Source organism: Danio rerio, chromosome 22 (genome assembly GCF_052040795.2).
Source record: "Danio rerio strain M-AB ecotype USA chromosome 22, GRCz13ab, whole genome shotgun sequence".
Taxonomy (NCBI): domain Eukaryota; kingdom Metazoa; phylum Chordata; class Actinopteri; order Cypriniformes; family Danionidae; genus Danio; species Danio rerio.
In genome coordinates, this window is record NC_141042.1 from 13,869,291 (window position 1) to 13,880,335 (window position 11,045).

Genomic DNA, 11,045 nt, shown 5'->3' on the forward strand with positions numbered 1-11,045 from the left:
AAGCTTAAAACTAGTATCTTGAAAAAATATTCAATGTTATGTCATTATATCAAAGACAAAATGAATTAATTATTAGAAATTAGCCGTTAAAACATTGATGTGTTGGGAATGTTAGAGTATTTTCTTTCCGTCATCCATCACTTGTTAAATATTTGAAGACAATTTCATGAGGAGGGCTAATAATTTTGCATTTAATTATGTATGTTAACATATGTAGGACCAAAAAGAAAAATAATACATTAAATAAAATCATATTTGAAAAAAAAAAAATCTGTATCTAAGATATAATCTTACGTGTTTTGGAATATCCAAAAAAATTGTAATAATAATAATAATAATAATAACAATAATAGGTGGTTTATTTTGCTGTGGCGACCCTAGATTAATAAAAGGACTAAGCCAAAAAGAAAATTAATGAAATGAATAATAACAATAATAATAATAATAATAATAATAATAATAATAATAGAAAAAGTTTTTCATGAAAGAGAAATACTTACAGGTGTCATTGTGAAACAATGATACTGCAGCCGGCTCAGATATCTCTGGAGCTATAGAATTACACATTACATATATATCATTATATATAGACAGACAGACAGACAGACAGAAAGACAAACAGATGGACAGATAACATACCACTTGTGTATATTTGGCTAGCTGGTCTATGTGAGACTGGTGGGCTGGTTGATTCCATGTCTTCCATGTAGGCAGTCTGACTGTGAGAGTTTCTGTAACAGACACGAAACAAGTGAACGTCCGAATGTCTGAATAAATATTCTCACCAAGGTTGCCATTAGAAGGTATGCAGTTTTTTGACATCAGACTGTGAAGCTGCAGAATCTCCCAGAGAGACTTCTGATTGGGTGCCGCTAAACTTTTGCAGAGTATGGCAATATTTAATCTATAAAGTATACCAGTATCTAATATTGAGATATCTTTTATACACCGTAAAGAACAATCTGGTAAATAACAGCTTTGGTATTTTGTGATATACAGATGTTTTCTGTTTATTATGGGATGTTGATATCTGCTTTGTTAAATTTTGATGATGTAAAATCAACTGGGCATTTGTATAAATATATATATATATATATATATATATATATATATATATATATATATATATATATATATATATATATATATATATATATATATATATATAAATATATATATATATATACAGTTGAAGTCAGAATTATTAGCCCCCCTTTAAATTTTTTTTTCTTTTTTAAATATTTGCCTATTAATGTTTAACAGAGCAAGAAAATTTTCACAGCATGTCTGTATGATATTTTTTCTTCTGGAGAAAGTTTTATTTGTTTTATTTCAGCTAGAATAAAATCAGTTTTTAGTTTTTTAAACACCGTTTTAAGGGCAACATTATTAGCCCCTTTAAGCTAATTTTTTTTCGATAGTCTACAGAACAAACCATCATATATATATAGTAAACACTAGAAACTAATAAATATGTATGAAAACACACTATGTTAGTAATTAGTATGTAAATAGTAATAGTATGAAAACAGTCAATAGTAAGTAAATAATTTGTAATATAAATAGTATGTTTTGTAGATTAAATATTAGCGGGTTGCCATATTAATCATCCGATGAAACGCAAACATGCTACATGTTATCAGTCAAGAACACATTTATCTGTTTATGGAGCAGGACCAATGATCATGTGGACAGTACATGTACAGTACAGTATACAGTACACACATGCTGCATATAAATCTGGCTTTCCCTTTGCAGTTTAGGCAAGATTAAACACTGTAACCTTAAATAAACCTGACGATTAAAGGTCCATCTTCAAAAAAAAAAAAAAAAATGATGCTGGCAGTAATAAATTCTCATATATGACAAACATACAGCTACGGCTTATTACAGAAAGATGTACAGCCACTGTGTTTAAAGCTAATGAAGCTTAGGACAATTGTGTAATTCTAACCACCTACTTAACATTTTAAGGCATCACAGATAGGCTCTGATTGATTTAATAATAAATGAAATTGTAAACAAAATGAGGTAGCTTCCCGTTGTTTACAGAAGGAAGTAGTTTAATTCATTGCAAAAAGAAATCTTATCCCAGTAAGCTACATGTATGCTGGAGTCAAGAAATAAATCTATAATAAAAACTGGACTTGTTTACTACAGAGTTTACCATCTTTATATAGCCTCTGTAAATCAGTCACTTAAAGGGCAGTCCAATAGCAAACATTTGTGTAATCAAAATGGCTAATTTGCTCTGTATTTATGAGTTATTATTTATGCATATTGAATAATTTTGTTTTTAGCAACAAGCTAACATGAGAAATGCTATTTCCTCTTTTTTTAAAACCTCCAAAATATCACAAACGCTGCCTATTATATGCAATGTTTAGATGTGGTATTACTACTTGATTGTATTTATGCTATTATAAAAGCTTATTAAACTATGGTGTTGTTAGCTTAGAAGCATGCTAATGTAAAAGTTTGTAGTGCTTTCCAAATCATAGTAGGCAACAGCAGTCATACTATATAGCAAACACTAGTCTAATTTAAAACAACAACAACAACAACAACAACAACAACACAAGCTACTTGCTTTATATTTGTGAGTGAAATACAGTAGGATACTTGTTGCTTTTTGGATTGTTGTGTTGTTAGCTTAGCGACAAGCTAACACGAGAAATGACATTTAAAGTTCATTCAAAATGTACAAAATACCACCAATATTTTATCCAATTTTCACAAGTTGTAGTAGAGCACAATATGTTAATCTAAAACTAAAATCAGTAGAGTTCGCCACCTACTCTATAAGCATTCAAATTAAACACTTATGAGTTAGCTGCCTACACGATGAACACAACTCTCAGAAATAACAGTACAGGAGCTGTCATTGGTGCAGTACCTGTTCAAAAGGTACATTATTGTACCTGAAGGGTTCATACTTCAAAGGTACTTTTTAGGTACTAATATGCACCCTTCAGGTATATTTTGGATACGAATATGTTTTTTTAAAGGTACTGCTTAAGTAACAGTTCTTGTACCTTTATTTCTGAGAGTGTAAAGTAATTAGAAATATGAATTTTGTCCTACATTTGCTGTATACTAATTAATGCTAATTGAATTATTGTGCTGTTAGCTTAGAATCAAGCAAATATTAGAAATGTCAACTACAACCTACACGTTTGTCCATAACAACAAATTATCAATAAGTAAATTAAAACTAAATAGCTTATTCAATATTTCTGTGCGATAAATCTAGTATGTATGTGTTGTGATAAGTAAAACAAATACAAGATGGTGGACAAATCAAGAGACGTTGCACAATTACAGTTTATTCTAGCTTGCATATAGGTCAAGAAAATGTATTATTCTATCCAATATTTGGGTGTGATTTTACTTTAAATTCTTACAAGTTGATCCAGTTGTTAGCTTAGCATCATGCTAATCTCAAACTAAATAATTGTTTGCCACCTAAATTATGTAAAACACTTTAAATTAGTCATAAGCAACCTTTTGTAGACAACAGGAATGAATGTAAATAAAAATAAAAGTTATTTGCCATGTTTATGAGTGATGTCCTTTTAATACCTAAAAAATTAGGAATGTCAACTCTACAAATTTGGTTATTACAACAAAAATAAACAGAATTACTTTAAATTAATGAACTATAATTCATGTGTTGTGACAAGTACAAACAAAAATACAAGATGGTGGCCACATCAAGAGAAATGCTGCACATTTTCAATTCATTCAAAACTTACAAAGGTCAACAAAGTTTACTAATTTACCCAATATTTAGGTGTGATGTTTACTTCTAATGCTTATTAGTGTATTAGCTTAGCATCATGCTAATCTCAAACTCAACTGGAATCAATCAAAAGCTTGCTGTTCAACTGAAAATCTCCAAATCAGCTTTTGAGTCAGCAGCCTAGCTAGGCAAGTTTTTGCCCTAACTTCAGCATAAAGTCACATTGAGAAGAAATACGTGTACTAGCTTGCTAATTAAGGAGTTGTGGATCTCTTCAAACTTTTCTCAGGAAAAGGCAGAAATGACACTGAGGAGCAGGCGCCTGTGATGAGTCTTATTTGTCAAATTGGTAAGCGTCGCTTCTGACAGAATGAGTCCGGCTATTAGTTACATTGCAGGTGTTGCCTTGCAGCATGGATCTAATGTCCTCACTTTCTGTCCCAATGAAAGGGCAGCGTGTCCTTAAGAGGGTCTCATGACAGCAAAAAGCCCCAAAAAAGTGGAGTGAATGACAGAGAAACAGAAACTTACCAGCAGGTTGTCTCGGCTGGTTTCTCCAACTGCTGTCCACTTGAGTTTGATGGAGTCTAAAAGGCCATGTGCTGAACGCCTCACCTACTCTTTATCTGTCTCACTCTTTCTGCTGGTTTTCAGATATGAACCTCGTTTTGGTTATCTGAAAGTGTCGCCCCTCCCTTTAAATACAAATATGCTTCAGCTGCTCCAGATATGAAGAGGGGCTCCAGAGAGAATGACCCACACCCATAAACACATGTGTTTGGAGGAAGTTGGCTGTAGAGGAACTGATGAAGTCAGCACACAGATGTTGGGGCCTTGATATTGTTATGCAGGGCGACATGGAATCAAAATATCCCCATTTACTTGTCAAACACACGTTTCGGTGGGCTTTGAACAAGAGATTAGAAAAGAAAACCAAATGCAATGTTTACACAGAAGAAACTACTTTTGTTTTTGGCTTTTAAACTCTCCATTCTGGAAGTTAACATCCACTTTTCGTTACCCAGCCAATTCCCACTGGACAAAAAATTATTTTTTTTATTTCACTGAATATCCACTTCTTTTCTGAGAAAAAATTTGGACTGCGTGAGGAATATGTGTTGCAACCAGCCTCTTGATAGCTTGTCTCAGCACATTAACCTGAATAGCACAATGATGCTTCATTAAAAAATCACCAGGCTCAAATGGTTTATATATATATATATATATATATATATATATATATATATATATATATATATATATATATATATAAACCATTTGAGCCTGGTGATTTTTTAATGAAGCATCATCTAAACATAAACACAGATGTTTCATTACCATCGCCATAAAGCATCAAATTAATGTCTTTTTCTATAAAAAAAGGGAAGAAAAAGAAACAGAACTCTTAATGCAGACATTCACACTTTCTGACAGCCTGAGTCTTCAGATCCAAGTTCTCATCAAGTGTTCTTCTTTTACAATCCCTCTGTTCCTGTCAAAACACTTGGCTGTACAAAGTTAAATTTGCCATTTCAGTACAGTGCAAACCCTATCTGTTTCTATCTGCACTGCAGGGGAATAGAAATTCAACACTGGTTCATCTCTAAAGCAACACACTTGATATGAATAGGGCTATTTTAAAAGAAATTGTCATAGAAAGAGTGAGAATGAGAAAATAACATTACATTAAACACATTTAAAAACCGAAGGAATCTCAGGGTTTGAAATAAGATCTCAACTTGAGTTACATCATCTTTCAGTCGTTCCTTCACTAATTATTCCCAGAACAGTCTCGCCGCTCTAGCCATCGACTTCAACACTCAGAATTATGATGCTTATACAGTTTCAAAGTTTATGCAGCTTAATTGTTATTAGTTTAATGTTGATGGTAGTAATAAGGTAAAATACAGTAGGAATTGTTTAGTGATTTTGTTGGTGAGAGAAATAAATAGTGATTTGTTGATTGAACATTTATTAAGTAATAAAAGACATTGCTTTTAAAGTGATTAGCTGACTCTACTTTAAAAAGTGAGTAAATGTCTATGTGCATAATTATGTTAAGCCATCTAAACAGTAAAAGGTTACAACAGGTTCTCATTTTACTCATAATGCCTTTTTAGTGTAAGAATAAATTCAAATGACTCATTTAATTTAAAAATAGTTACAAAGTGACAGAAGCTAATTTTAAAGATCATATTGGAATTCAATAATAAATAATCTAAAACAAAAACAAACAAACAAACCAAACATAAAATAGTCACAAACTGACTTGAGATTGCGTTGGTAAAGCATAAACATAATATAAAATTGTACAAAGTAAGTTGTATAGTTACAAACTAGTTATGTTTCCATCCACCTATTTGTACGCACATTTTGGATATGCACATAAAAAAACGGTTGATGGAAACACCAAGATGCGCATCAATTTTGAAAATACGCAAAAATAAAAATGTATGCGCATAAATGAGTAGAATAATCAAAACAAAAATATCAGGATCATATTAGCGCAGGTCTGTTTTGTTTCTTTACAAATTGACTTCACCAGCTACTGACCTGTCATGAAGAATACAACAATGTCAATGTTATTGCAAAACCATGTGAACAGTCCCGATTTTGACAACATCGTCTGTACTTCAGTCAATATTAAGTAAAAGCATATATATATATATATATATATATATATATATATATATATATATATATATATATATATATATATATATATATATATTTTTTTTTTTTTACATTAGTGGATATTATTAGCATAGCTTTAATACTTTTCTGAACAAAACTATGAAAGTGTTGTGGATGCTCTCTACACTACCTGACAAAATGACTCAAATAACTTAATAAGGTCATCTGGAATGGCAAAGAAAGCGTTCTTGCAGGACTCCCCGAGTTTATCAAGATATTCTTTGGACTCATCTTCAGTGCCTTCTCCTACACCTTACCCCAGACATGCTCAATAATGTTCATGTCTGGTGACTGGGCAGGCCAATCCTGGAGCACATTGACCTTCTTTGCTTTCAGAGGAGCGCTATCTTGCTGAAGAATTTGTCCTCTCCTGTGGTTTGTAATGTAATGGACAGCACAAATGTCTTGATACCTCATGCTGTTGATATTGCCATCCACTCTGCAGATCTCTTACTCGCCCCCGTACTAAATGTAACCCCAAACCATGAATTTTCCTTCACCAAACTTGACTGATTTCTCTCAAAATCTTGAGTTCATGTGAGTCTTCTGCAGTATTTGTGATGATTGGGATGCAATTCAAAAGATAATTCATCGGGAGAATCTACATTCTGTCACTTTCCCAAACGATCAACTAAAAGTCAATGTATTATTGTTTACTCTTACAACTGGGATCGACAACAAGACTTTTGTAAGGTAGTGCACATGATCTATCTCAAGCGTTAAGCATATTAAAGCAGCATCTAAATATACTTCAAAAAAAGATGGAAGTTGACATCAACTTTCTGTTCACGCCGCTAATCCACCTCGTTTCCCTCGAAGGGGAAGCTCTTGGCGACGAGGGGCGGAAGGCGTTAAGGGAACCAGAATGGCTTTTTAATTACAGCCCATTTTCTGCTCAGAAATGAACTGATGCCGGCTGTCAGAAACCACAGATGCCGCATAGACCGAGGGGACCGAGACACCCCCCGCCAGCTACAGCTGGATCATATGGGCGAGGATATTAATTACCGCAAAAACACACGCAATGACCTGCTGTATCCTGCATGGCTAACGGAAAGGAAAACAATGATCGCAGTGACTCGTTACATTATTTATGACTGCCTAATGTTTAGCGCGGTCTTCGCTAATTGTGTTTTCAAACAAACGTATTAAGCAAGGAAATTAATTAGCGCTGGAGTGTGTTTCTTGTGCAATAGTTAGTCAATGTTCCCATGTGTGACTATACAGAGGAACGTTAGAAAAGGATTCGTGTAATAATAAAAATGCTGTCATGTATTACCTTCATGTCATTCCAAGAAGTTCTTTTTTCTTCGGGACACAAAAAACAAGTTCTGTAAGCAACATAAACCTACATTATGGATGTTTTCTCAAATAAATAATTGAAATACTGTCAAATTTTACTCACCTTGATGTTATTAAAACACTTCATGAGGTTCTTTCTTCTTTGGGACTTTAAAGAAAAAGCTTTAAAGAACATAAAACTGCCTTAAAAACTTTTTTATTGGAAAAAAAATAATAATAAAACAGCTTAAAAAGCATAATATGACCCCTAAAGTACTTGGCATTTAAATGTTGCAGACAAGACATACCAATTTGTAAAGGACGTTCAGTGAAATATCAAGGAGGAAAGAAGTTCTTTGAATACAAATTAATAACATAAAGATTATGGACAACTTCAGAGGTTTTTAGAGACAGAATTTATTGATTTTGACACAAAACATGTCTGATTTTAGACACCACACAACTAATTTAGAATTTGCATGGCTTAGGAGAGGATTAAACCGACAAGCACAGGTGAATTCATGTTATATTGATGTTATTTTCTGAGTTTAGCTCTGATGAAGTCAAATGTCTTTTAAATTTCTGTTATAAAATATATATTTTTTTTATCCTTTTCAAGCATCCTCAAAGATATCCAATACACTCCGTCTGCATTTTCACAAAGCTTCTCCTAATTTATTCTGACCTTCCTTTGAATAGCGTGAAAACAGCTACATTTGGACCGAACTTTCATTATGGATTTGGGACTTTTTGCCAACTTTCTGACTAAAATAACAGTGGGTAAGTGCTGCTGACATCTCACTTAGCGTAGAAAGAGAGTTTAATCAATAAGTACGTTCAGATCTACTTAGAATTGGCAGGCTAGCAATGCAGCAACAGCAGGCATGCTGTGTACATTGCAATCTTTTTAGTTGTTATTTGAAAGTGTTGTATATTGTGGCCAATAAACACTGCAAGGCCAGTGATAAAAATTATAAATATTTTAATGAAGAAAACATAAATTAAATTATACATCATAACTTAAAAACTAACAGTATGCAAATTTGCTACATAATTACATTATTAAAAATAACTCTAAATCCTAACCTTCACCCTAGGACATTCATTCATTCATTTTTATCCACTTTTCCAGGGCTGGGTTGCAGGGACAGCAGTCTCAGGAGAGAACTCCAGACTTAATTCGCCCCAAACACTTCCTCCAGCTCCTCCGGGAGGATCCCAGGGTATCTATAAGTGTAAGTCCTGCCACCCTGTGAAGGAAACTCATTTCGGCTGCTTGTTTCTGAAACCTTGTCCTTTCGGTCATGATCCAAGGCCCATGATCAAAGGTGAGAGTTGTAGCTCAGCTCCTTCTTTACAACAGACCAGTACATTGATCGTATGACTGCTGCCTCTGCACTGCTATGCCTGTCAATTTCACGTTCCATCCTTCCCTCACTCATGAACAAAACCCCATGATACTTGAACTCCTCTACCTGGGGTAAGGACTTTCCTCCAACCTGGAGATGACAAGCCACCATTTTCCAGTGAAGCACCATGGCCTCGGACTTTAAGGTGCTGATTCTCATCCCAGCAACGTCACACTCTGCAGCAAACTGCCCCAATGCATGCTAAAGGTCTAAGTTCGATGAAGCCAACAGAACAACATTGTCTGCAAATAACAGAGATGAAACCCTGTGGTCCCCGAACCCCCTCCGGCTGCACATACAAATTCTGTCAATAAAAATTATGAACAGAATTAGTTACAAAGTACAGCCCTGCCAGAGTCCAACGTGCACTGGAAACAAGTCTGACTTATTAAAAGCAATGCGAACCAATCTTCTCCTCTATTCATATAGGGACCAGACCTTTACAGAGCGCCTCTGACCCCTTACTCCCAGAGCACCCTCCACAAATTGGAGGTTAAAGGCCTTCACCAAGTCCATGAAACATGTCGACTGGTTGCGCATACTCTCACGAACCCTCGAGCACAGAGGTGGTCCAGTGTACCACGACCTAGACAAAAACTGCATTGTTCCTCCTGGATCCTATATTCAACCATCGGCTGGATCCTCCTCTCCAATAGCTTGGCATAGACTTTCCCAGGGAGGCTAGGACTGGAGTACACTCTCCCGTTCCCCTTCTTATAAATGGGAACTAGCACCCCAGTTGCCCAGTCCAGAGGTACTTTCCCCAATGTTCATGCAATATTGTAGAGACGTGTCAGCCAAGACAGCCCTACAATATCCAGAGACTTAAGGATCATCCTGCGGCTTCTCCACGATGGATGTCCAGCTTTCTGGAGCCTCTGCTGCCTAGACTGCAGCTCTGCACAAGAAGTTTGGCCATAGGAGAAATGCTCGTGCCCAACTGAGCCTGGTTTCTCTCTAGGTTTTTTTTCCTTCACTTTTGCAATATGGTTAAGTTTGTTTTTCGCCGCTGTCACCACTAGCTTGCATGGTTCAGAGATGCACATCGATGCATTTGCTCTTCAGTGTTTGGACTCTCAGCAGTGAAAACTAACCCACACTGAATTCAACTAAACTGAACTTCAACTCTGAAAACTGGACTGACACTATTTCAACTTACTATGATCTTCTATGTTAAGCTTCTTTGACAATCTACATTGTATAAGCGCTATACAAATAAAGATGAATTGAATTGTACACAGGGTTGGATCTCATCCACCCCACTGCTTTGCCAATGTGGAGCTTTCTAAACTACCTATGTAGGATTTGTGAGCATTATATGATGGTAAATGTAATAAAATTAAGCAAAGAAGCATGTGTAATTAAATATTCAATATTAACTAATAGGATTACAATGTAAGATCGGCCGTTAATCGATAAGATACCGATATTTTGTGTAGTTTTAGTCACCACTAGGTGCCAGGATAAGACTCGTCGCAAAAAAAAAGCAATTATTTAGCTGATCAAAGACTGCTGAATCTGTTTTGATCTCCAAAAACTGTCTGAAATGCCACAAGAGTACCAAAAATATTTTTAGAAAATGAATTCTGCTTTAGGCAGTCAGAGAAAAAAAAAAAACTGGGAAAGCATCTGATAATAAACCCTCTCTGTCTTACAGGCTGTCATCTTTATGCTCCATATTTTTGCTATAATTTACGGTGATATTCAACGTGTGTTTGTGTGTGCGCGCGCGTGTGTGTGTGTGTGTATGACGTGACTGTCCAAAGCCTCAGATGATGCAGAGAGAAGGGAAGACGGAGAAGGTGCGATGAAGGGAGACGTGTGACGACATTTAACAAGGCAGATGCTCGTTCTGAATTTGCGCGTCCTACATACTGAAATGCCAACATGAAGGTGGAAGAGGAGGAAAGACAGATAAA

At 35.1% G+C, this 11,045-nt stretch overlaps 1 protein-coding gene across 2 annotated transcripts in view; it reads right to left on the reverse strand.

Annotated features, from left to right (window-relative positions):
* Positions 1–4,373, reverse strand: part of LOC147831522 (uncharacterized) — a 64,546-nt gene extending 60,173 nt beyond the window's left edge. For both annotated transcript variants that reach the window (XR_015521779.1, XM_087304090.1), the window contains exons 1-3: positions 4,274–4,373; positions 640–731; positions 501–551 (exon numbers count right to left, since the gene is read on the reverse strand). Coding sequence is in view for 1 of the 2 variants with exons in the window: in XM_087304090.1 (XP_087160216.1) it covers positions 501–551; positions 640–706 (118 nt within the window). In the remaining variant the exon portion in view is untranslated. The remainder of the gene's footprint in view (positions 1–500; positions 552–639; positions 732–4,273) is intronic.
* Between the last annotated feature and the right edge of the window lie 6,672 nt (positions 4,374–11,045).